The sequence below is a fragment of the Staurois parvus genome, unplaced genomic scaffold (genome assembly GCF_062004578.1).
Source record: "Staurois parvus isolate SC_StPar_1 unplaced genomic scaffold, SC_StPar_1.0 ptg001062l, whole genome shotgun sequence".
Classification (NCBI taxonomy): Eukaryota; Metazoa; Chordata; class Amphibia; order Anura; family Ranidae; genus Staurois; species Staurois parvus.
This window is the reverse complement of record NW_028318858.1, coordinates 322,588-349,983: the sequence shown is the minus strand read 5'-3', so window position 1 is coordinate 349,983 and position 27,396 is coordinate 322,588. Positions and strand designations below refer to the sequence as shown.

The 27,396-nt window shown below is 43.3% G+C and overlaps 1 protein-coding gene across 1 annotated transcript in view; it reads left to right on the top strand.

The window, feature by feature from the left end:
* Nucleotides 1–27,396, top strand: part of AZIN1 (antizyme inhibitor 1) — a 43,618-nt gene that overhangs the window by 8,295 nt on the left and 7,927 nt on the right. Inside the window, exons 2-9 of the mRNA XM_089658286.1 lie at nt 13,289–13,419; nt 18,258–18,451; nt 19,048–19,221; nt 21,339–21,511; nt 23,796–23,930; nt 25,509–25,590; nt 26,383–26,454; nt 26,549–26,708. Coding sequence (XP_089514412.1) covers nt 18,350–18,451; nt 19,048–19,221; nt 21,339–21,511; nt 23,796–23,930; nt 25,509–25,590; nt 26,383–26,454; nt 26,549–26,708 — 898 coding nt within the window. The 5' untranslated portion in view covers nt 13,289–13,419; nt 18,258–18,349. The remainder of the gene's footprint in view (nt 1–13,288; nt 13,420–18,257; nt 18,452–19,047; nt 19,222–21,338; nt 21,512–23,795; nt 23,931–25,508; nt 25,591–26,382; nt 26,455–26,548; nt 26,709–27,396) is intronic.

The window sequence follows — 27,396 nt, the reverse complement described above, 5'->3', positions numbered from 1 at the left end:
CCGAGTCGTGAATTCATACAAGTCCAGGTTATCGCTCTACTCTCACTCCAGAGGGGGGAATCGTATATGTAGGGGTTGGCCATTAAATGTACCTGTTGCTTTGCTATGTTGGAAATGCACTGGTTTAAGTGAATGGCAAAGCAACAGGTTTATCCTGCCCATCAACTACCTTTCAATCTGCTAAGCTGTTGCAAGTAAAGGAAAGCTCCTCTGGAAGCTGCTAGTTGCAGTTCATACAGGGCTAAGGCCCAGCATCACAAGTAGTCAAATGCTTCTCTATACCCATAATGGTGTATACTACATCTCCCAGCAGGGAACTCATGGGGAGGGAGAGTAGTGAAATGTGATACGTGTGTTCTGATGACAGGGTCTTACTGGATTCCAGCACTATGGCCAGCCATGGGCGGTGTATGGGAGTCAGCAGTGTGCACAGTAGTTGAATGTCAAAGTCTAAGCAGCGTGCAAATGTTTTTGCCAGCCCTATGTAAGTGATGGTTGATTAAAGTTGGTCATTTCCCTTCCTGGAGTCGGGTATACAAAGAATGTGATCTGATTGTAGACTCCTTGTGAGAATTCTAGCTTTTGGTGTGCCTTAGGCTGGGTTAATGCTGTTGCACTGCACTATTGTGTATGGCAGTACTAGGGTCGCTGGTTCCATGCGTATGGCAGTACTAGGGTCGCTGGATCGATGCATATGGCAGTACTAGGGTCGCTGGATCGATGCATATGGCAGTACTAGGGGTCGCTGGTTCCATGCGTATGGCAGTTCTAGGGTCGCTGGTTCGATGCGTATGGCAGTAGTAGGGTCGCTGGTTTGATGCGTATGGCAGTAGTAGGGTCGCTGGTTCGATGCGTATGGCAGTAGTAGGGTCGCTGGTTCGATGCGTATGGCAGTAGTAGGGTCGCTGGTTCGATGCGTATGGCAGTTCTAGGGTTGCTGGTTCCATGCGTATGGCAGTAGTAGGGTCGCTGGTTCGATGTGTATGGCAGTAGTAGGGTCGCTGGTTCGATGCGTATGGCAGTAGTAGGGTCGCTGGTTCGATGCGTATGGCAGTAGTAGGGTCGCTGGTTCGATGCGTATGGCAGTTCTAGGGTCGCTGGTTCGATGCGTATGGCAGTAGTAGGGTCGCTGGTTCGATGCGTATGGCAGTAGTAGGGTCGCTGGTTCGGTGCGTATGGCAGTTCTAGGGTCGCTGGTTCCGTGCGTATGGCAGTACTAGGGTCGCTGGTTCCGTGCGTATGGCAGTACTAGGGTCGCTGGTTCCATGCGTATGGCAGTAGTAGGGTCGCTGGATCGATGCGTATGGCAGTAGTAGGGTCGCTGGTTCCGTGCGTATGGCAGTACTAGGGTCGCTGGTTCCGTGCGTATGGCAGTACTAGGGTCGCTGGTTCTGTGCGTATGGCAGTACTAGGGTCGCTGGTTCCGTGCGTATGGCAGTACTAGGGTCGCTGGTTCCGTGCGTATGGCAGTACTAGGGTCGCTGGTTCCGTGCGTATGGCAGTACTAGGGTCGCTGGTTCCGTGCGTATGGCAGTACTAGGGTCGCTGGTTCCGTGCGTATGGCAGTACTAGGGGTCGCTGGTTCCGTGCGTATGGCAGTACTAGGGGTCGCTGGTTCCGTGCGTATGGCAGTACTAGGGGTCGCTGGTTCCGTGCGTATGGCAGTACTAGGGGTCGCTGGTTCCGTGCGTATGGCAGTACTAGGGGTCGCCGGTTCGGTGCGTATGGCAGTACTAGGGGTCGCCGGTTCGGTGCGTATGGCAGTACTAGGGGTCGCCGGTTCGGTGCGTATGGCAGTACTAGGGGTCGCCGGTTCGGTGCGTATGGCAGTACTAGGGGTCGCCGGTTCGGTGCGTATGGCAGTACTAGGGGTCGCCGGTTCGGTGCGTATGGCAGTACTAGGGGTCGCCGGTTCGGTGCGTATGGCAGTACTAGGGGTCGCCGGTTCGGTGCGTATGGCAGTACTAGGGGTCGCCGGTTCGGTGCGTATGGCAGTACTAGGGGTCGCCGGTTCGGTGCGTATGGCAGTACTAGGGGTCGCCGGTTCGGTGCGTATGGCAGTACTAGGGGTCGCCGGTTCGGTGCGTATGGCAGTACTAGGGGTCGCCGGTTCGGTGCGTATGGCAGTACTAGGGGTCGCCGGTTCGGTGCGTATGGCAGTACTAGGGGTCGCCGGTTCGGTGCGTATGGCAGTACTAGGGGTCGCCGGTTCGGTGCGTATGGCAGTACTAGGGGTCGCCGGTTCGGTGCGTATGGCAGTACTAGGGGTCGCCGGTTCGGTGCGTATGGCAGTACTAGGGGTCGCCGGTTCGGTGCGTATGGCAGTACTAGGGGTCGCCGGTTCGGTGCGTATGGCAGTACTAGGGGTCGCCGGTTCGGTGCGTATGGCAGTACTAGGGGTCGCCGGTTCGGTGCGTATGGCAGTACTAGGGGTCGCCGGTTCGGTGCGTATGGCAGTACTAGGGGTCGCCGGTTCGGTGCGTATGGCAGTAGTAGGGGTCGCCGGTTCCGTGCGTATGGCAGTACTAGGGGTCGCTGGTTCGAATCAGATCCACAGCACCACCTGCCTGGCGTTTGCATGTTCTCCCTGTGTTTTTGTGGCTTTCCTCCAGGTATTCTGGTTTCTCCAAAGACATACTGGTAGGTTAACTGGCTCCTGTCTGAATTGGCCCTAGTATGTGTATGTATGAATGTGAGTTAGGGACCTTAGATTGCACCCCTTGTGGGTTAGGGACTGATGTGAATGTACAATATATGTATGTATAGTGCTGCATAAATTGACATCGCTTTATAAGTACATGAAATACATAAAATGTGTGCATTGACTGTGTGCTATGGTGCTATTCATTCCTATATTGCAGCACAGCACTCTGTAACGCATATCATGTATTGTGGGTCACTATTACAAGAATGCAGCATGCCTCTGTTTTGGTGCTTTAGGCCGCCCATTCAAAAAATGATGTATAAAGTGCACTGCTTTCTGGACTGGCACGCTGAATCTAGCCATAGAGCAGAAGTTAATCCAGTCTTTGGAGTTCATAAAGTATTGAAAAACCCAAATCTACAACGCGCAGCTGTAACTTTTTTAGACCCTCGGATGTGTTGAGCACCTCGTAGATGTCCACGCTAGGTGACATTGCTTAGTCAGTGCACCAGTCAATGGCTTTCATGAATGTAACTTGAGAAAAGCTATTTGGCCTTTCAGGTGTTTGAGGCATATCATGACTTCTGTGCTGAGCTCTGTGACATGATGCTGGACAGCTCAGCAAAATCTATTTCACATCCCAGCTAGAGCTGTGTGTTCTGTTCATTGGCTTCAAGCCTGTGTGTGCCTCATCTGTGCGATTATAGGTTGGATCGGTTTTCCCCTGACTGTTTCTGTAGCCTATCACAGTTTTCATTTGCCATGATTATAAGCTGGACACGTGTAGCACAGCCATGGTTTTGTGGACTTGCAGTTTGAACTGATCTCCCAGCAGCAGTTGGGTGGTGTGTGCCTGAGACTATTGGCTCCATTAACTTCTCTTTAATTGAACCGTTAACCATGACAGCTGCTCATTGTAGCCTGTTAGCCTTGTCTATTTTTACCACCGTTCATGATGTCTGTCACATGGTGACCATGGAAGGGTGTTTAGATTTTAACTTGTGATTTCTGGTTGCTGTACTCTGCATATCGGTGACATGCTTTTAATCAGCATGTCTGTACTAATAGATTGCTGTGGTACATTAGGTTAGTGAGTGGTCTAGACAGTGTGGTAATTGCTTTACCAACAGGTAGCATGTATGTTGCTGCAATATATTGAGCTGTGAACACGATCAAAGAACTTTTAGGTACAGAAAACTGTTCTATGTATACTAAAGCACAAGAAATTGGGCAGGGTTATGTGCATTTTATTGTGTTGTAATAGTTGGCACATTTTAAACTATTATACATGCAGTAGAATGCTAATCAAGACGTGTTGAATCAAATTTTGTATCAAAGCAAAACAAATGATGTGCTATAGCCTTAGGCCTCCTTTACATGGCTGTCTGCTGTATCCACTGGATCCCAGTGGCAATCGGCGGATTCCTGCAACTGAAGTCACAGGTGCATGCAAATATATATATATAAACGGACAGGCTGACAGCGGCCACTGCTGTTCACATGTAGCCGCATGCCACAAAGGTTACCTGTGATTAGGGATGGACGGCTGAGCCTGGAATTGGTAATCTGTCCAAGTTCAGACATCTGTAACTACAGGTAACCGCTTGTGTACATGTGAACAGCGGCAGCCCCGGTCAGCCTGTCTTTTATAGGCTCTCCTATTTGCATGCGCCTATGATTCCAGCCACAAGAATCTGGTAGATGCAGCTAAATGGCCATGTCCACACAAGACCTCCTTCTCTCTAGTTCCCTGGTCTCCTCCTCCCATGCCCGCCTCCAGGACTTCTCCAGGGTGTCACCCATCCTCTGGAACTCCCTACCCCAATCCATCAGATTATCACCTACTCTCCTCCTTTAGGCGCACCCTGAAAACCCATCTCTTCAGGGAAGCCTACCCCACCCCCTGCTAACTTGCCGACCTCCTCCACTCTTCCTACCACTCCATCCCCCACAGCTATCTTCTCCTGTGCCACCATCCCCTCCCTCCTAGATTGTAAGCTCCAAAGAGCAGGGCCCTCAATCCCCTCATGTTTTGCATTGTATTTGTATTCTGTCACATGTTCCGTCCCCCTTTATAATGTACAGCGCTGAGCGAACTATTGGCGCTATATAAATACTGTATAATAATAATAATAATGTTCCCTTAGGCCTCCACAGGACTACATTGAAGGACACTGACAGCACCTGTGTAGGAAGCTGCCTGCAAAAACATTGTTTAAGGCACAGTTTACACCATTGCAGATTGTTAGCACACGTAGCTAAAAGGCACTGCTCTGTACAGATGCACCAGGCTACCATTCATTCTTCCACCCTATGTATCTGAAACCACAGCACGTTTGTGGGGACCACTGGGAAATCGCATGGTGCTTTTCTGTCTGCTGCGATCATTCAATAGAATGGGTTGTTGTGCCTGAGCAAGCATGGCTAGCAGAGCTGCCATAGTGTGAACTTAGTCTTGTGCTGATCTAAAGCATGAGTGCCATTTATTGTAGATGCAGCATCTTAATGAAATAAAAATCCTAACTGAGTTGTGGATGTATCGGGTTTAGCCACTTTCTGCTTGGCAGTTAAAGGGTTCATTTTGGTTTTTGAGAGCTGGAGATACCACCCAAGTCATGCCCTTTGGCGCCGGCTTTCCCTTTTAACATTCTCTATTATCATTTTTGGGGTGGTGCGGTGGCAACAGTGCAAATGGAGGGAATGTAGGGTGGGGTGAGGGATTTCTTTCCGGTCTGGGCCAGCCCAAGCTAGTTTTCTCCTTCCTGTCATTAAATGAACAATAATAGTTGCTGGTGTCTGGTCTCACTCTGTCTGATGGGCCGGCTGAGCACACCATCAAGTGACTCCACTCTGCTGTGAGCCTATGGAAGATGGCTTGTTTAAATGTCTCAGGTAAATGCAATCGTTTGCAGCTTTGACGTTAATTACTGGGGGCATTGTGGAGAGGAAAATATAGGAAGCTGAAGTTTGATGTTTCTTGAGCTTCTGCAGCAGATACAGGCACTTTATGGTGGGATTCCTTATGTGAGCGGGGCACTGGGGAAATGACCAATATTTGGGCTCTTGTAGATGTGACATTGGTGTTGAAGAGCAGTGTCCATGCAGAACGTCAGGTCATTGGCTATAGAAAACCACATTGCAGCAAATCCCACTGTAGTTTTGGCATGTAGATGTTGGCATTGCTCTGATCCAGGCAGGACTAGATCATTTAGTGTTAGTATCCACAAGTCACTTTTCTATTTCACACTAACAGATTCCTTCATTAACAGATTACCTGTGCTCTCTAACTGGAGATTAGAGCAAATTGAAATGTTGAGCATGAAAAAGTATAAATGTGATGCCTTGGATGGTTTCTAATGCTTAATGTGTTTATATGGTTTCTTAGTTGCATCTGACAACAGTTCTAGTGAATGCTACTTGTGTTAGTAATGAATTGACCTGTGTTGTCCTGGGTTCTTAAGTGATCTTGACACTTTAGATGGATAATCATCTGATTAGCTTGGAACAGTTGTGTTGCAGAACACATCCATGAATGAATAATTTGCTTTTATTTATTTCAGGTACTTGTATAGCGCTGGCAATTTGCGCAGCGCTTTACATATATATATTGTACATTCACATCAGTCCCTAACCCTCAAGGGGTGTACAATCTAATGTATTTCTAAGATACATTTGTACCTGTGCTTGCTGCATTGTTCTCCCAAATCTGAAATTTCATATTTTAAATATACAAAAACACATTTGAATGCAATACCTCCTGTTCATGATACATTGTAAGATATAGACTGGTACACGGGTGGAAAGCTGATTACTCCCTATTGACATGGAGATTAAATTCTTACACCAAATATAATGGTGAATTGCACAACGGTTGCACACTCGGCTTTTGAGGTCAGAAGACATACTAGGGTTATGATTGCCTGCCTACTAAAACTACAGAAGTGCTGCCATCCAAACCAGCAATAAGTACTCAATAGTAAAGCTAATCACTTGGGTTGGTAATGACAATATATTGAACTGATGTTTCTTCTGTATTTTAATTGACAATTGTAGTGTAATCCCATTTCCATAATGTTGCATTTTTTAAAAGGTTATGCTCACAACCTGGCATCAAGCTAGGAAATATTGGTTTTAATGTGTGCTATAAAATGTGCTGGTCAGAGTAATCAACTGTCACAAAGTAAAGCAGCGCAGAAGGGTAAACAATGTTTTTGAGACAGATGTACAATAAGATTGAATTTTGATTCCTGAATCCCCATCTGCTGCTAAGCAGTAGCATTGTGCCAATATGACCCATGCGCACTGGTTACTTGTGTTAAGAACCAAACGCAATGCTTGTGTGCAGGACTGGTGTAGGTGGGCTGGGATTTTAGGTACCGTCACTACAAAACATGAATGATAGCTTGCTGGATCTTCACTAGACAAATGCCTCATTCTGTTGCTTTGCTTGATAAATCCTCCAAGACATCAGTCTTCAGCTGTCAGCTGAACATGGTTTTCACTAAAACATTGCAGTGATTTGTCAGTCATCCTTTAAAGTCCTGAAGTACAGCAGAGCTGACACACTTCATGGCTGACTTGAACACTTTGGAAGTTATATTGTAGAATATAGCAATTGATTGAAAAATATTACTGGTCTGACTAAAGAAAACATCTAGATGGAACTTAAAATGTTTATATTTGATCAGGAATCGTACTATACAGGTTAGGTATAAAATAAAAAATGTAGCGCTACTCACATAATAAATAAGTGCATATAAATATATATACCAAGTATATCAATTAGTGTAAAAATATCAAATCAACTGTTAACCAAGTGATCTCATGCAGAAATCCAAACAATTGTATATGAACACAAAAATACACTCAAACTGTGATGATTGAAAACAATTAGTGCTGATTAATCACAACCTTCAAACTTGATTATAACCTAAGACATGTGAAAAACATGTATGTCTTTCTATATAAATCCATTCAGTGTTAATCATATATAAAATCACGCGTGCATATAGTGTAGTGAAACCACAATATAAAGACAACTTAAACAGTGCTCTTAAAGTCCAAAAAAATGCTGATGGTAACATTTAGATGACACACACTTATGCAGGTATTTGTGTGCAAGTGGATATGACAATCCGACCACCGTCTGGATAAGCCTCTCACCTCATCACTTCGACTCTTGCGGGTCAAAGCGCTTTAATGGATCCTTCTCACGGATCCTCCAAGCCTGCTATCACTCCAAATGGTCGCTCCTTGTCGCACTCAAATGCCTCAGGGGTCAGCACTCCACTAATGGCTCCTCTCCAGGTAAGATCAAGTGCAGCACCAATCTCTCAAATGAGACATAAAATAGATCCTCCCATAGTGTAGTAAGTTTATTTGTAAAGTAGGGACAATAACAAAGCTCATTAACTCACATAGCAGCAGTATCCAGTTCAAAACCCCATGCTTTCGGATGAGGGAACGAATGTATGGGTGTACAACAGGGTGTACAGGTGTACCAAAATGACCGCTACGCCGGAAGTCCGTCACTACGTCAGGCCGATACCATGTGACTTCCTCAGGGCTTGAGTGCAGGAAGTTCACACCATTAGTAGTAATATACAGGTTGCTTAGTGATACTAAACTGTTACATTATCTTTCAGTTTTTGGATGACACTATTTTAATAAAATCTAAGTAAACTTTTTCCCTAATTGATATACAGCTGTCATATGACCCAGCTCTTTCCCATCCTGTGTGCAGGGAAACATAGGCAGGAGGAGCTTCTAGCTCTCTGCTGCTGGTCACATGTTAAAAAAGCATTTGGAATAGAGTAAAAATAAATGGCAATAAACGGATTTAAATTGTTGTACAAATATATATTTGGAATCAAATCTTATTTTTGGCAATAACATGGTGGGCAGATTTGGCATTCACATGCTGCATCATTCCCCTCCCGCCAGTGTCTTAGAATGACGGGGAGGTGAAGCCTCCATCAGTCAAGATGTAATATCCCATCCCCATTGTTTTTAGCTGGTTAGTGGGCATGGAGAAGGGAAGCAGTGGGCTGTCATTTACCTTTGTGTATACTCCCACATGTGTGACTATAGTCACATTGGCTGCTTGGTTGTGATCAGGGAAGCAATGCTCAGCATAGAAACTCACTGAAAACTGAGCATGTACCCTTGCTGCCAACACTGTTCTTCAAAATCCCCAACTGCAGTGGGGACATGGGCAGGAGAGGGAGATAAACAGCAGGATCGACCTGTTTTTTTTTTTTTTTTTCTTTGCAGAATACAGAAAACTAATCCTATAGTGACTTAGTATGTACAGTATGTAACACAGCAGTTATTGATAGTTTGTAATGTGGGTTTAATGACATTTTAAAGTCAATTTTTGACCTATTAAACTTACCAGAGATCCTGCCAGTAACAGTACTTGTTGTTCACTAACATTGTAAGTGACTGCCCAACTAGCCATGTTGTCTGCCTGCAGCGTGTGCTTCTGCTGTCAGGGCATCATATTAGGCAGGCTGACAACACTGAGGCAGTGGCTTGCGGTCGGCTTGCCACAAGAAATGTTAGTGGCAGGATCACCAGGTGAGTTTGCATCAGTTTAAAAAGTGGTTTGCTTAAAAACTGATTTCAAACATAGTAAAAATAGATTTCAGGAAAATACTTTAATGAGCTCAGTCAGCCCCTGGCTACTTTGTCTTGGATCATCTTCAACAGCAAAATTCCCTGTACATAATTCCTGCCCCTGTTCTGTCTGCTTGAAGTTTGGGAGTTTTCTACTCCTGCATTTGCATTCACCATAATATTGAGTAATCTTGGGTGTATATATCACGGTGGTTGACACAAGAATTTCCTAGGGCTCATTCACACCAGTGGGCATGTGCTGTGCATTTTGCACACATGGTGCTGCGTCCTGCATTGGTAGTTTTTGCATCGCAGTGGGTTTTTGGTTTTTTTTTGCCCTTTTGACTTTGATGTCTGTGTGGCAGCCTGTAGTGATAACTTTGTACAGTGCACATAAGGCAAATTGCCTCGTCTGTGGATTGGGACTGTCGGGCAACACAGCCCAATTCATATGGCGTGAACCAGTCCCTAAGTGGTATAACGTCAACATCTGCCAAAAGCCAAAATTCATTTCGTGGAGCGGACTCTTTAAATTTGAAAAGTGCTGATGTCATTGTCTGACACCGTAGCAACATGTCAAAAGACCAAAGTACACAGTTCTGTACAGTTCTGTAAATTTTACAGATAAGAGACAGCAAAACAAGATCTCCAGTGGGCTGGTTTTCAGTTATCTTGTGGAGAAGAAAGATTCCTTCTCCATTCAGGATACTATGAAGGAATCATTCTATGAAGTACAGCTGGAAATGCCTTTGTAGCTGAAAGTAAATAAACATATTGGTCAGCCCATAACATTATGACCACCCACCTAATAAGTAGGTCCCCCTTTTTATTTTTATTTCTTTCAAGTACTTATATAGCGCCGTCAATTTTATGCAGCGCTTTACATATATATTGTACATTCACATCAGTCCCTAACCCTCAAGGGGTGTACAATCTAAGGTCCCTAACGCACATTCATATTTACATACTAGGGCCAATTTAGACAGGAGCCAATTCACCTACCAGCATGTCTTTGCAGTGTGGGAGGAAACCGGAGTACCCGGAGGAAACCCACGCAGGCACAGGGAGAACATGCAAACTCCAGGCAGGAGGTGCCATGGCTGGGATTCGAACCAATGACACTAGTACTGCCAGCCGAAAGTGCTAACCATTTAGCCGAGAGTGCTAACCATTTAGCCGAGAGTGCTAACCATTTAGCCGAGAGTGCTAACCATTTAGCCGAGAGTGCTAACCATTTAGCCGAGAGTGCTAACCATTTAGCCGAGAGTGCTAACCATTTAGCCGAGAGTGCTAACCATTTAGCCGAGAGTGCTAACCATTTAGCCGAGAGTGCTAACCATTTAGCCGAGAGTGCTAACCATTTAGCCGAGAGTGCTAACCATTTAGCCGAGAGTGCTAACCATTTAGCCGAGAGTGCTAACCATTTAGCCGAGAGTGCTAACCATTTAGCCGAGAGTGCTAACCATTTAGCCGAGAGTGCCAACCATTTAGCCGAGAGTGCCAACCATTTAGCCGAGAGTGCCAACCATTTAGCCGAGAGTGCCAACCATTTAGCCGAGAGTGCCAACCATTTAGCCGAGAGTGCCAACCATTTAGCCGAGAGTGCCAACCATTTAGCCGAGAGTGCCAACCATTTAGCCGAGAGTGCCAACCATTTAGCCGAGAGTGCCAACCATTTAGCCGAGAGTGCCAACCATTTAGCCGAGAGTGCCAACCATTTAGCCGAGAGTGCCAACCATTTAGCCGAGAGTGCCAACCATTTAGCCGAGAGTGCCAACCATTTTCGCCAGTTTTGCTATCATAATATCCACATGAATGGCAGGGTCCAAGGTTTCCCAGCAGACTATTGCCCAATACATCGCACTGCCTCTGCCAGCTTGCTTTCTTCCCCTACTGCATCCTGGTGCCATCTTGTAAGGGATGCACAGCCATCCTGAAGAATGTTAAGTAGTTAACAGGTTTTTCTCATGCCATTTGATTAAAGCTGGCCACTGTAAATTATGGTGTTATACAGTTTATCCCAGCCCTGTAACCTTTGGCTTGGCCTGATAAAGGATGTGGAAGACTAAGGGATCTACAGGTGGTATCGGATACACGGTTATGCCAGCCATAAACTGCTTGAATTTCGGATGATTCCTGCTGAATTGGCTGAAATTTGAGCTGCGGAGAGCCTTGTCCACAAAAGTTGATTGAAAAGTCATCTGAGCCGGGTGGAAAATTTTTGACGGAATAGTGGCTATCCTTTCAGACATGGTTGCTGTTCAGTTATTCAGATAGCTGTGGATGCTGCGTCTATTTGAATACAGTGGTTGGCAGTGAAGATTTCCTCCATTCATGTGGTTTAGTGTAAATGGGGGTGATCCCAGTGGTTTTTTTTTTTTCTTTCTCAGTCTGAGGAATATCTAATCTGGTATGGTAAGCGTTCCAGGGGGTACTCAAACTACTATTAATGCTATTGACAGACTGCATTATGTATGTAGCATTTGATTATGTACATGGTTTAATCTTGTATTGTAGGTATTTGTAATTCCATTTTTGTCTGGATTGACCTCTCAAATATGCTCTTGGTAAAAGTTGTCAGTGCTATCCTTACACAATTGTAATTTAAAAATGACTAGTATTAGAGGTCATCGATCTAAAATGTTCCACTTTAAGGTTGTCACACTAGCAATTCTTGTCAGTGGTAGAATCGCCAAAGTACAGCTCCACTTTACCTCTTGGACATCAATCTGTCCTTGGCTGCAATGCTGCAGATGGCCAGTGAGGGAGCTGTGACAGAAACATCTAGTTAGATTGATCTGCAAGGGAGCAGTGCTTTGGGAGAAGGTAGGTTGGCTTAAAGTGAATAAGACACAGTCCCTCCCCTTCCTGTCTATCCTGAATATCCTGTATAAAAAAAAAAATCTGTGTACTTACCGAATTTTAGCCAGGTCATGTGATCAACAGCTCTGGCTTCCCGTATCAGAAGCTAGCTGCTACAGTTAAGAGGAAGGGAGCGCCAATGACTGGCCATGGGAGGTATTACCATTCCGCCGGAAATTGTCGCACACTCCCCTACCCAGAAAGCTCAGCTGCTGAATCATGAAGCCTGATCCTAAAGATAAGTAAGCAGATCTCTTTATACAGGGCATACAATACAGGTAGGAGGGGGGAACTGATGTTTTAGGAATAGTGATGAAGCCTTTACTAACACTTTAAAGTGGTTGCAAAGGCTCATGGTTTTTACCTTCATGCATTCTTTGCATGAAGGGAAAAAAAGTGTGCAGCAGCCTCCATAAACTCAGCTAAGCCCCCTCCTCGTGCACTAGAGTCTCGGCTATCCCAAGACTCTTCTAATTGGCTGAGACAGAAGCGTGGGCCATTGGCTCCCATTGCTGTTAATGACAGCCAATGAGGATAGGGGGCAGGCCAAGCTGCCGTTTTCATGTGTGAAGAGACACATGGAGCTGCGGGTGCCCCTATAGCAATCTGCTTGCTGTGGGGGCACCTGACAGGAGGGAGGGGACAGGAGCACCGGTGGGGGACTCGAGAAGAGGATCAAGTCTGCTTTTTGCAAAACCACTGCGCACAGCAGATAAGTATTCTTTGACAAAATAATAAGCTTTTAGAATCACTTTAATGATTCTATGGCTGACAATATCCCTTCTTGCCCTAACACTGAACTACATCTTTATCGGTTAAGTATGTGTCGGCCTGAATATTTCACTCTTGTCATTTTACCTAGTTTAGGGTACCTGTTTTAACTATAATGCACGATTTAAAACTTTTTCTTGTAAGTGACCTACTCATAAACATGCTCACAGAATGACAGGAGGATGTCCTGGATACAAACTTATGTAGGCTTCTCTGCAGTAAATGTATTTCATTGTATAGAGTACCTAAAAATGCAAATAGACCATTTGTGTACTGAACTGTTTTAGAGGTCTTTTAAAATAGTTTAGTGCTCATGCTAACTTCTAAATGTTGGGTTTTTCCTGTGGTAGAGTGTAACCATTTTTCCAGCTAATAAGATTTTTTTCTTTATAGGGCGGATTTTCTGCATACAACTATCCAGCGGGGCTAGGAAAGGCGCTCTATAGAGAACAGTTCGACTTCAACGCAGAGCCACCTTGGCATCCTAGCTGATGATAGGAGGTTCCATCTCCTAACTTGTCCATGTAAGTGTCCATTTGTTTTCATTGTCACCTGAAAGTGAAACAATCTTTTTACATTCTAAATTTTTGCCTTGCTAAATTACAGTTCCCTTATAGAGAACAGCTTAATTTGTAGTCGGTTTGGTGCATAATTTGATCTTTTCCTGAGTTATTGTGTGGGTGACAATGCCATGTTTTCTATGCTGGTACTCTTCTTTGTCTTGAAATGAAGACCTCCATAGACCCCCGATCTCTTTTCAGGCTTCCTCTACTGTTCATTTAAAATAACATTGTTCACCTAACGTGTAAGTTGAGATTGGCTCAAGGAATTTTGTAAAATGTGTACAAGCCCTTAAGCTGACGAGAAATATGTGAAAAACATTACTTCTGTGATTTGCAAATATATGAAACCTCTAAACCTGTAATGTACTTGGCTATTTACTTTAGAAACCAGTTTCTTGGGTTTAAAAGCTCCAGAAATGAGTCCTGTTTTTAATAGCACATTCCCCCTTCTAAAATGACTCGACTATTTGTAGCAATTTGCTGAAATATGTGGCGATTGGCTCTCTGTGGCATAAGCTACTGTCAGGGCTGGATCTGTAGAAAGGCCACATAGACCTAGGTCAGTAGTGTAGGCAGGGTACGCAAACCTCTAACTGCTTCGTTCAAAATGCCAATATTTCGGTTGCAGTTGCACAGAGCATACTGGGCTATGTGTTACTATAGCATAAGACGCTGAATGGACCCAAAGCAATTGCTACTCTCACAGATTTTAATAGAGCAGTAAAGCTTATTGTCCATATCTAGAAGTAAACCTGTCATGATATGAGTTCATGGAAAGTTATTGCTGACCACCTTTTAAGTGTTTTTAAATAGAATTAATATAAACTCTTGCCGCATGCTAAGTTTCTGACATCAGCCACTGTGCCGGAGCTCTGAAAAGCTTGTAATGCCAAACAGTTTATATACTTTCTAGAATCTGATGTTTATACATTTGTCCTCAGTGAATGCCAGATATAGCTCCATTATACATTGGAATAAGTCCGCTATTTATAGCCCAAATGTAAACGGGCTATTTTGGTCCACCAGGTCATTTTCCAGTTTGAGCACGTATGGGGCTTTCTTTAGACATGAATTGTTCAAGTTTTTAAACAGCCTAGTCACAATATAGTCTGATTGTTAATTATGTGCTTGTCGTAATTGCTGATGTGTCCTGCATGCTTTTCCAGGGCCACTGGGAATAATGAAAGCTGTGACATGTTTAAAATAGAACACCCTGGGTGTGCCTATCATCCATTGTGTTGGGGAGACGTGCAGACATTTTGGACTTGATAGCATCAGGCAACTGAAACTTTCTTTGTGTCGATGTCCCGAAAGCTAGCAATTAAGGGATATGCAAGAAATAGCTTATTGTGTCAAGACGGCACTAGTGGACTGCATGCCAATTTCGTGATGAACCATTAGTAAGCGGGAGAAATCTTCTCTTGGAAAACTGTACAGGTGAACTTAGATGGGCAGTCATGTAAAGCAGCATTGACCAGAGACTTGCTTTAGGGAAGGGTCATGTTCATGCGAAGGAAACCTGAACTAAAATACTGGAGTTCTGTGCTGTGACCACCTGAAAATTGTGACTTTGGTTTCAGCTGACCCAAAACATATATGCGGCAAGTAAGATAATCTATGATTCTTGATCCTTGAAGGCAATTCTACCACAGTCACAATCAACATACTGCTTTATATTTGGCAGATTCACATTGATTTTGAACAAGTTTCAACCATAGCCATTTAGGGTTCGGATTTGACCCCTTATGAGATCGTCCAACCCCTGTTTCTGGCTTCCAGACTAGAAACAAACCTGGGTGGATCTCTTCCATGAAAATACACTCAGCACATGTCATAGTGTCAGATATTGAGGTATTGCAGTGTTTGCGTCAAAGTAATTTGATGTGATTTTAAAGAATAGGTATGGTTTCATTAAATGTCCCTTAAAGCAGTTCTTCACTCGTTCACACTAGGCTGTTTTGCCAACGCTTGCCAAACGCCCCTATAGCGTTTGGCAAGCGTTGGTCCGGTGTTTGCGGAGCGTTTTTAACGCTCGGCAAACGCTCCGCAAATGCCGCATGCGCGGTTTAGCGGCGGTTGCTAGGCGTTTGCCGAGCGTTAATAACGCCCCACAAACGCCTATAATGCAGTTTGAGTGGTGTTACCGCTCCGCAAACGCCCCGCAACCGCGTCGCATCCGCACCGCAAACGCTGGCCGGGCGTTTGCGGAGCGGCACCATAGACGAGAATAGGAGGCTTCAAAGCCTCCTGACTCGTCCAGAGGCGGCCGTTTTGCCGCGACGCAAACGCTCCCGTTAGAACAGCACCATGTGCTGTAATGTGCAGAATTGGCAGAGGCGTTTGGGAAGCGGTAAAAACGCTTCCCAAACGCCTCTCTGCCGCCTGCACACAAGGCTAGTGTGAACGTAGCCTAAAGGTTTGAAGTGGCTGACTTTTACTAGAAGGACACTTACCTGTCCAGGGTTCCAGCACCATCCTCACCCGGGCTAGTTCTTCACTAGTCTTCAGGTTTCTCGCTCCAGCATCTTTAGTGTGGGAAGCAGACGGGGACATCTTGTGGCTTCACAGCTGGCTTTCTACTGCACATGCTCAAGCTGAGCTGTGCTTTTTAATGGTCCTGCAGCCTTCTGAGACCTGTGACATGTCCCAAAAACCAGCGTGTGAAGAAAGGGGGGCCCAAACTTCTGCTCGGATTGCCTAGGTAAATCAAGCGCAAAAGGGTGTAGAGTACCGATTTAAACTAGGTCCCCCCCCCCCCCCACAGCCCTGTCCCGGAGGACTCTAAGCAGAACTTCCTCTTTTGGGTGACCTTCCACTTTAACCAACCCTACCTAGCCCCTTGACCAAAAGTACTACTTTAAGTTCCTGATGGTTATTTACATGAGTAGGACAAGACCCAGCTTTCAATATTTCCATCTAAAATCTTCCTCACTGCTGGCTGTGGCTGCAGTGAGCCATCATGGAATTGTATAGGCCTGTCTTTGGGCAATGGAAACTCTCAGAAGATGGCCCTGTGCAAAGCATAGGGCTCTCACACTGCTGGTGTGGCCAGTGGCAAGCAGTATTTGGCTGGAGGATGCAAACATTGGAACTGGCTGTTATTACCTTAACAAGCTTTACCTTAAGCTTTTTTGAGATTGATGGACTGACTGCAGAATTTTTGTAACGTTTGGAGTATAGGAGCCAGGGTAGACCACAATTTTGAATGCCATATTTTGTAGTAGTGAGCAGACCTCTAAACTTAGGATGTATGGGGTTCATACTTTTAAGTGGCTCTCCACCCTGACACATTTGTTCAGAATAGTGAATGACAAGTCAAATAACATTGGCTCAAAGCTTATCTAAAGCCAAAACAATTCATTTTGGAGAGATATGGAGAGGGTCTCGGATGTTACCGGAGCAATTGTCCCCATTGGAATTTTTTTCCCCTCTTCCTGTACTGGTGGCAACTTCACATTTTGGAATTATTTTTTCATTCCCCATGATCAGGACAAATGGAGAGTGAATCTCTCTAATGGGGACAGAAGAAAGAACCTGACATTGGATCTAACCCCTCACCGCTCTAGACACAAAAGCAATCCTTTAGGTATACTTTGTTTCTTGGAGACTCCATTTGTGATAGAACCTACCAGCTGCATCAGTTATGAATCTGCTGCAAAGCCCCCTAGTATGGTAGAAGCAAATTGCTTTGAGTTTTTTTACTTTTGTGGGAGGGAGCAGATGTGAAATACTGCATGAAAATCTCACACCTGCAATTTCCAGAGTAAGAAGTTGGCAGGTGATTCTAATACTCCTGACAATCCTGAAATAACTTTACTGATTCTAGAGCCCTTGTGACTTGCCACTCTCTAGACTGCAGTGTTTGTAAAGCCCTCTATACCCATGATTGGTTGCTACCCAAGTTTTTTTTTTTTTTTTTCACAACCCCCCTTGCCCCTCTAACAGTACACTATAGTCTATTGTGCGTATGGTTTTATTTCCTAATACTTTTCACTGACTACTTGTGAGAAGTACCACTTGAGCCTGCTAATGTGCCCCTCGAGTATGTGTACCACAGGATCCTCAGGCAGGGAAACCGGAGTGATCAGCATTGGAAATGGTGTTTCTTTCTATTTTGGCTGTACAGGCTCTTAATGCTTCAATGTGGGCAAATAACTATACTAATGCAGCTCTCCATTCAGTACACATACATTTTTTTAAAAATACTTCTGAATATCTTTACCTGTGCAGCAATCAGGCAGCATGCAAATGAGCTGACAGAGGGATGACCTAGTCCTCTTCTGCTGCTCCTTTTGTCAATTAGACAGGCCAGTGTCAGTGTATTTCCTAACCGTTACAGAAAGCGTTGTCATCCTGGCTGTGCTGTCTCAGGCATATGTAAACCTCTAGACTGGATGGACAAATAGATGTTTAGCAGGTAACACTGCTCTGATGTGTTAATCTGTTTGCCTGGATTTCAGCTTTCAAGTATACAGAACTGAAAGGGCGGGCTGTGATGAGTATGGAATGTTAAAGAATTCTCAGTACGCAGACAGTTTCTTTAAGTCATTCATTCTGCTTGCAGGTTCAGATAATCACTGTCCATACAAGAGGGTATGTTCATAAACATTTACAGAAGCCTAAATCACTTTTTAGCTGTGTAGCTATACATTTTCAAATTCTATTGAACTCTATTAAACTAACTATGAAATATCCCTTACTAAGCTAAATGGAACTTGTGCAGCAAGTATCCACACTTTATTTTATATTTTTATGAGCAGAAACATATATGCTTTATGATTGTTTTGTTTTTATTTTAGTTTGTTGCATATTTAGGACCCAAAAAGACTTGTAGACCCTTTATTTGACGTTTCTTGGTTTATGATTGTCGGCTTTGCGGAATACGGCTGAGATGAAAGGATTTAGCGAAGATGCAAATTACTCCATTGGCCTACTGGATGATACAGCAACTCCAAAAGATGTCATTAATAATTACATTTATGAGCATACTCTGGTGAGTCTCTCCTTTGTATGTCCTGGTATGTTGGTTCTCACTAAACATCCCCAGCAATGAGCCAGTTACATTTTAACTTCCTGGTCACATTAAAAACTTAGCATTTTTGTCCCATAGTCATTGCATAAACTTTTATATAGTCAGCATTGCAATAGACCATAGTTATTTTTGCCAATCCAATATGTTTTACTTGAACAATCTCCTTTCATGTTGAGTGCTGCCTGTCTGCTGGCCATCTTTAATTTTTGTTTCCTTGCAATTTCTAAGGACTGCATATCACATGGTACCTTGCTGCTTGCCAGCAGTGATGTCACAAGTGGTATGTATTCCTATGTGGCTTGGTTTTAGTGCCTTGCACTACTTTCCATTAGGCTTCATTAGGGGTTTGTCATTGTGAAGGTCCAGTTTGAGGTGAAGTTTTCAGTGAATGCAGTGACCTTGGTTGTAAATGCTTTAGTCTGGCCTCGTATCACAAAGGAGGCGCTCTACATTTAAATAGAAATGGGGGGTACTGCTTCTGTAGCTGCACTGGATTTGCCGTTCTATACCAAGGACCATCACTTATTTTTCTAATGCAATATTTTTTTCCCTGACAGACCGGAAAGAATGCATTTTTTGTTGCCGACCTTGGGAAAATTGTCAGAAAGCACATCGAATGGCAAAATACCATGGGACGCATCAAATCATTTTATCCACTGAAGTGCAACTCCTCTCCAGCTGTGCTAGAGATACTCTCCGCTCTTGGCGTGGGATTTGTATGTGCCAATAAAGTGAGTACACTGACTAAGAGGACTTCTGTTTTTAGAATAGTAAGACTACAGCCCAGGGGAAAATCAGGGTGTTTGCTATAAAATAAGGGCCCATTGAAAAACAAAATAAAGCAAATTGCTCTAAAATAAGGACCCATTTAAAAAAAAAAAAGCACCAAACACCCTTGTGAAAGGGTGCATCAGATGTACAGACTTACAGCATAGCTTTACGGGTCTGTGTGCCCTGCTTTTATGCACAGGTCCTGCACTAGGGGCCATGTACCCATCCCTGCCTATCTGTCAGATTTGGGTGTGTACGTCTGTGTAGCCAATGCGTATCCATTCACTCAGTGCCTGCATGAAGCAACACAATCTCCAAAAGATAAAAAAAAAAAAAAAAAAAAAAATGGTTATTCACATTGTTCAGGGCTCTGTGTCCATATGAATAATTCCTTTTAATGGTAGGGAAGTTTAGTCCTGGGCCTGACAGGGTGGATAAAAATCAATTATTTTTTTGATTTAAATGGGATTTTTTTGAATAAAATGCTTTTTGAGGAAAATATATTACCATCCAAAGGTTATTCCATCATGAAATAAAGATTAGTTTTTTAATTATGTAGAATAAGGCTGTATATGTTTAATTTTTTTGGTAAATAAATTCCATGAATCCATTCACAATGTCATGCTCTTCCAGAGGTTTCTGTAAGATTATTGGGCAGTTTCTCTGCCTACAAGATATTATCACAGATGCTCGGTTTACGTTTGCAGTTCTCAAAACTGAATTTGACTCAGCGGAGATCACATGCCTCTTCTTCACAGCAAAAATGTTATAACATGAACAGAGTTAAGAAAAAGACCTTAATCCTAACTTCTACAAACCTATGAATACAGAATCAACCCCTTCAGTGCTAAGTTTCAAGAAGTTCAGTGAATAGAATAGAAACAATATTTTTCTGATTGTTTGGAGTGGAATAGATCTGCACAAGAAGAAAGTGAAACTAAGTGTGAGGAGGAAGGGGCTGACAGTCTACGTTTCTTAAAATATATATATTTTGTTTAGCCAAATTAGTTAACAAACATGGATGTTTAAGCGAATAACATATGCTGGAATGTTATTGTTTCAGTTGAATAAATCTATTTAAATTGTTATTAAGGTAATGATTATTTTTCTCCTTCCTAAGTACAACAGAAAAGTTGTCCAAATATGAATGATTAACCTATTAAACTGGGGATAAAAAACTAATATGAAATGTTGTTCTAAAAATCTTCATCTACTTACATATTAAAGTTATACCAGCAAGAATTAGTCTTTATGTAAAAAAGTAGGATTTAAATCAAGCCTTACTGACTAGTGATTTAAATCGTGATTTAAATCAGTTTGATTTAAATCAAATCCACCCTGGGGCCTGACACCCTGGATTTCTATGCCTATTTGCATTAATGTGCAGACTGACAACATAGAAGCCTCTGTTGTATTTTGGGAGCAGAGTAGTTCTACTTGTCAGACCTTAAAAGAACTAAGCTATTGACCACACAGGGATTTTGCTGCATGCGCCTGACAGTCAAGAACAATCCTGTAGAGGGGGAATTCACTTAAAACTGCGTCAGATGTGCATAGTAGCCAATCTGCTTCAATCTTCAGCTTGTTCAAGGGACAACTCTGGTTTATTGAAAAAATTCTGTTCACATACATAATCATGAAAATACCTTGTATTGCTCTTAGCCTCACCAAACCTTCAGATTCCTTAGTTTTTGCTGCTGTGGGCTGACATCTGTTAGAGGGTGACTTTGTTCATTCTCCACGGTCACGATGTAAGTAGAACATTACATGGAAGCGGAAAACCACAGTAAGATGTATGAAAACAGATTAGTGCCATTTAGTAGGTGTGTATATTTTTGTGTAAGGATATATTTTAGTGTCACTTTAAGCTTTGAAAATAAAATAGAAGCTGATTGGTTGCCATTCATAGTTGCTCCAGATTCTGGCTGTTCCACCCGTGCTATGGGTACCCCTCATATGGTGCTTCCAGATTTTCTGAAATTTATATAGTGATCAGTTATAGCTGAACTATTACTTGTATTTAGTTGATGGGAAGTTTTCTCAATTACAAAAGGTTAAAAACTGGTTTCCTTTGCAGAATGAAATGACAATGGTGTATGACTTGGGCATCTCTATGGAGAATGTAATTTATACCAGTCCATGCAAGCAGGTTGCACAGATCAAGCATGCAGCCAAACTGGGAGTAAACATTATGACTTGTGATAATGAATCGGAACTGAAGAAAATTGCACGAAATCATCCTAATGCCAAGTAAGTGTGCTGCTCACGAAATGTTCATCTGATATTTTGTGATGGAAGTGCATGGGTTGTAGGATACAAATCATCTAGGTGTAATTCAGTAGACAAACAGCTTGATTCAGTAGGTTTGCTGTGTCACTCGTTACACATCTGTTTCCTTTTCCTTTTCTGGCATTCCTGCTGTAGGGATAGTGTGAAGTCATCTGGCAATTAAACAATGTATGAGGTGCCAGGGTATCTATTTCTGGTTGCACCTGTTTCCCCTATTCATTCAACAGAGTAGCTGTATGTAGTGAGATGAGAATGTACTCCGTACTCATTGGAGGAAAAAAGCCACTGACAGCTATGACTGAAATGTGTGCCATTGTTTCAACTACGTGTATAGAGCTAAAGCCAACAGGTCGAAAGCGGTTAGATTTGGTCTTTAAAGCTAACCTCTGGACACAAAGTTAAAGATGTCAATAGAAACCTGTATGGTTTTGGTTCCAATGTCCAAGTGCTTGTCCAAGAGCCCTCAGTAAGCCTTTGGTAAGGTCCTATAAGAGAGCTGTACTTCATTCTTGCCTCTCCCACACAGCTTGCATGAGCAGTTTGCTAGCCACCTTATAAACCTGGCTGCTTGTCACTCTTTAAGGGGAAACTAAATGGTGTGGGCAAATTTTATTAAGTTTTCACATGACCATTTATTTCCAGAACACTAAGGGATAGCTGGAGGCTACACAGAGTTGCTTGCTTTGAGGCAGTTTGCCTGAATGAACCATCAAGTGGGCCAATAGAGGGGATGAGTGGATAAGTGTTTAATTGGCTTACTTATCCTTTGAAACATTAAGTGGAGTATAAAACTTCTCCTTTTTAAAGAAAGTAGTTATTGTATTAAATGTATGAATGGTATTAATATCCTTATTTATCTGACCCAAAACGTAAAAACCATCACCTGCTTACAGAATATTGGTGTTTTCTTGTCAGCAGGCTGAGGTGGGTCTCTGACCAAACTGTAATTGAGGGGATTGTAGATCTGGTTGTGTGGTTGGGCAGCTGTTTAGCGCACAGTTCTGCTGCACCCCCACTGCTAGACCAGTTGTCACTCATGTGGCAGATTCAAACCACTGTGCTGCGGTGGTGTGCGCTGACAAGTACTGCATGCAGAACATTTTTTTTTTTTTTTCAGCGCAGCATAGTTGGCACTGCCTGCCGATAGAACTTTTTGAAATGTCACCTTGTGAAATTGTAAAGTATAGTCAAAGCCTGGTCCTGATCCACCCAGATGCCTGGACCGGCAACTGGCTCAACCTTTCAGCATGCCGATGAGAGCCTGAGCCAGCTGCTCCCTCCCCCTCCAAAGCCCAGCACACCAGTGAGTGCTGAAAACGAGCCGGTGACTGAGTCACAGCTCAGCCTGTGGGGAGGACAGAGCGATCTTTGATTTTCTTTTCTTTTTTTTTTTTTTTTGTAGTTCCACTTTTAATAAAGTTCATTTAAAAAAGTGAACCATGCGATGTGCCAGAATCGGCACATCAGTATACCTGCACCACAGCACACACCAGTAGCTGCATTGTAAAGCAGCAGCTGGTGAGAATGGACCCTCAGGTATTAGTAGCTGGGTAAAATAGCTGAACATCACAAGTCCTTGGAAAGGTAAATCTGTTCAAATGTATTTCATCTTTGTATTTAGGCCTTGGTCTGAAGTTCAGCATTAAACTGATAATGAACAAAAGAAATTCACACTTGCTCTGTAGCAGACTTTTCTTTGGTTGTCTGAAATCTAGCAAAATGTAAGCAATAGGCTGCTAGTTGCCCAATCTTGGGTGGATGGGTTGAGGGCAAAAAGGCAGTGTTGCAGTTGGTTTGGTAATGCAGTTTCTTTGCTTAGTCACTGAGTGGTCTTTAAAAAGTGTGTATTTGGGATGATTTAGAATGTTTAGTGGGTTTAACAATGTTTTTTCCCATTAGCTTTAGCCTACTATCCAAATAGCCCCAGCATGCTGGAAATAGTTTTTTTTTTTTTTTCATGACTTGTAGGAGAAAGTGGGACTAACTATTACTGACATTTTATTTACAGCAACCACCTGTGGTTAAATTCTAGAACTAAATATGGCTCGCTATAATTCCGCTATGTCCCACTCGCAGCTCCCAGTTTTGGGGCCTAATTGCTAGTTTTCTTTCTATACAGGAATGTTTCTCACTAAGTTCTTGACTCTTCCAAGGATGGCACTCAAGCTGTGACAACATACTTCTACAAAACAACATGTGCTGATGTAAACCAACCTGTGCCCCAATCATCTTCCCCTTCTCTTAGGCTATTGCTACATATTGCAACAGAAGGCATCACCGGTGATGGAGAAATGAACATGGTGTTTGGCAGCACACTGAAGAACTGCAGACACCTCCTGGAATGTGCTAAGGAGTGCGGTGTGCAAGTCATTGGTGTGACGTAAGTTTTTAGCGGAAGCCTAGACTCTCATGTTAAACTATTTAATTCTTCCTTTCCCGTTGCGCCAGCAACCTGTGGAGTATGTCTTAAACTAACATTAAATCTTGTTGCTGGTCCATTTGTAATTCTTTCTCACGTTGGGAGCACCTTGTGTTGCCCTTTTTGTGTCTACTGCTCCAAGCAGACCTTGCATGAACACACAAGGTTCCTTTAATTCACCATGTCCCATAACCCATTTAAGTTGGTGAAGAAAGTGTCGAATACTCTGCTTATCCCCAACTTCTAGATTGCTGGCAAGAAGGTCAAACTTCCAGTGAGATCCTGGGTAATGCTGATTATATCCTGTCTTAGACACTCCAGCACAATGCAAGGAACAAATCTGTCACTCTTTATCTTTAAGTGTTGGGACCTGTTTTTACTTTGTAGAAGTGACTGGGAAGCTGCAAGGCCACCCTGATCATTTTTGCTGAAACCACGTAGTAAGTTTGATGCTATCCATGGGCTCTTTTTAACCTTTTGATTATCAAGGCATAGCATATTGTATTGGCAAAGGGTAAAGATTATAAATTCCCATTGTGACTTTGGATTTATTTGCAGGTTGAGCTTATAGTTTTGCAATCCTTGGTCAGTTCTATACATCTACTACTTTAGCTTGAAACTGCCATTAGTACTGTTAAATGCTGACTTGTTTGCAATCCATGTAAACTGTTAGTTTTTGCCTCTTAAAGTGGTTGTAAAGGCTCAAGGTTTTTTACCTTCATGCATTCTATGCATGAAGGTAAAAAAAAACCCCCCCGTGTGCAGCAGCCCCCTCGTTACCTGAGCCCCATTGTGATCCCGAGATGTCAACGAGAGCCTTGGCTCTCTGAGGACTCTCCTTCCTTGAGACAGCAGCAGGAGCCATTGGCAATGAGGGATGAGAAGGGGATTGAGACAGCAGCAGGAGCCATTGGCAATGAGGGATGAGAAGGGGTGGGTTTGAGCCGCAGGAGCGAGTCTGCTTGGGTGCCCCCATAGCAAGGGGCATTCAGCAGGAGGGAAGGACCAGGAGCCCTGGGGAGGGACCTGAGAAGAGGAGGAATCGGGGCTGCTGTGTGCACAACCACTGCACAAAGCAGGTAAGTGGGGGTTTTTTTTTTTTTTTTGTGGCTTTAATATTTTAATGCTAGATTCTGCTGCAGGCTTGGCTAAAAGCCATTCAATAAATCTCCACGAAGAGCTTTTAGAGAGCTTTGTGATGTATATCTTTAACTCTAGATAGTATTTAAATTGTACTTTCCAAGCTTGATTAGCTGGGCAACATGTGATTAACACTGTCCAGTTACTAGACATGACTTATGCAACTTACTATGTAATGATACTTGAGCTGATCAGAAATACACAGCTAGGTAATTCATAAAAATTGGAGGCTTGGAATTTGGAAATTTAGTAATCAAAGGTAATTTGTGCATAGTGTTAACATTTAATTGAAAGGTGCCCATGACGTCCCTTGCATTGTGGTTAATGTCATACTTGCTGCAATTTTAATGCATAATGTAAGTTAATGCATTCTCTAAATAGCAATATTATCACCCACAGGTTCCATATTTCAAGCTCCACCAGAGACCCCCAAGCATACACTCATGCTTTATCTGATGCTCGTTGTGTCTTTGATATGGCAGTAAGTGATTTTCTTGGGATTCCTTCAGTGCAGTGAAAGTTAGAGGTTAGCCATGATTGGAGTTCTCTCGTTCAGCCCCGTGGGCTGAATGCGTGAACATCAGTGATTTCTCCATCTTAGGCAGCCGTAATTACCTGAATACCCAAATAGTGACTGCGTCTGAAAGGAGGCAGTCACTTGTCGGCTGATAATTTGAGCCGGGTGGTGTGGACAGGGCTTGAATTTTGGCAGTCAGCAGGAAATTTGTGCCATGTTACGGCTACCCTAGTCTGGCAGTCTGAATTTGCATGTCAAGTGCAGGATCCCTCTTCATGTCCGTTTTGGGGGCTGTACATTGGGAGGCATGCGCACTATAAAAGGACTAGTTGAGCAAGAATCTGCCTTGTGCTGATGTAGTTGTCATTGGCTGTGGACCTGATTGTATTCCGTTTAACAGCCCTGGAAGCATTTTGAGGCAGATACATGCATCGCCCTTAATTTATACAGTTGACCTGGGATTCCTGTCCACTCCTGGGCAATGTGGGTACATTAGGAGATCCGCTGCATCCATGAACACTATATACTGTATGTAGGTTACTGGGAATCGGCAGGCTCTTACACCAACAGTCTGTAGTAGGGCACATCTTATGCTAACATGAGATTGTTTTCTGCACTGCATCTTGGGGAAACCAGTCATGATCAGGCTTTAAATAGCGTTTTGTGGCATTCGATGTAAATATGAAAGTTATACAGCTCAGAAATTTTAATTTTACAATTGGTAGAGAAAAATAAATTTTTTTTTTTTTTTTCTAGGCTGAATTTGGCTTTAAGATGAATTTACTGAACATTGGAGGATTATCAGGGAATGAGTTTCAGTTGGAAGAGGTGAGTTGTGTAAGATGTAGAGGTCGAGCTTCTTATCTTTGGGTTGGGTGTAGTCTAGTATGAGCTAAGTGTCTGGAAACCTCTTGTCTTGCAGCTTTTTCATGCTGTCAGTCCTCTGCTGAGTGCATACTTTCCTGAGGAATCTGGGATCGGAGTTATTGCCGAGCCTGGAAGTTATTACGTGTCATCTGCGTTTACCCTGGCTGTAAACATCATTGCAAAGAAAGTAGAGAATGAGCAGCATCTTTCTGGAGGTACGTTCTCACCTGTGACCACCATCTGTAATAACCAGACCCTGTCACTACAAGGAAACCGTTTTATCTATGAATAGCACAAAAGTGATTAAACGGAACTCCCAATATTTAACTTTGGGTTCCTTTTCCCCCAGTAGTACACTCCCATAGTACTTAGTTCCATGGCTATCTGCATATTTCTTTGCCTGGCAGTGTGGTCCTTTTGGGTGCAGAGAGCCCAAATTACCAGTTTCCTCTGAGCCCAGCCTGTCAAGACACCCCCCTGGGTGGTACTCCTATGTAGTACGTGCCAGGAGCAGCGCTGCATCTCTCCTATAAGAAAATACACCTTCCTGTCTGTGATTTCCCAAATGTGAATGTGAAAGATGGCCAAAAACTGGCACACAAGATGCAGGCAAGGGGCAGGACCATTGGAGGAAAGGAGTATAGGAACCCTTTAGTTCTGCCTTTACATTGTGTTACATTACTGACAAATCTGTACAGAGCCCAAAATATTCTTGTTTTTCTATTTTCTACACTTGTTTTTTGAAATGCTTTCATCTAACCTGCCAGTATCTCGTATACTATTCCAAAATGATTGAGAGTGGTTGGAAGTGCTGTTTGTGTTCAGATGACCTGCCTGAACTCCTATAGAAAATGTACAGAGCCTAATGATACAGCATTGGTTAAGTTCAGTTGCTTGATTTCA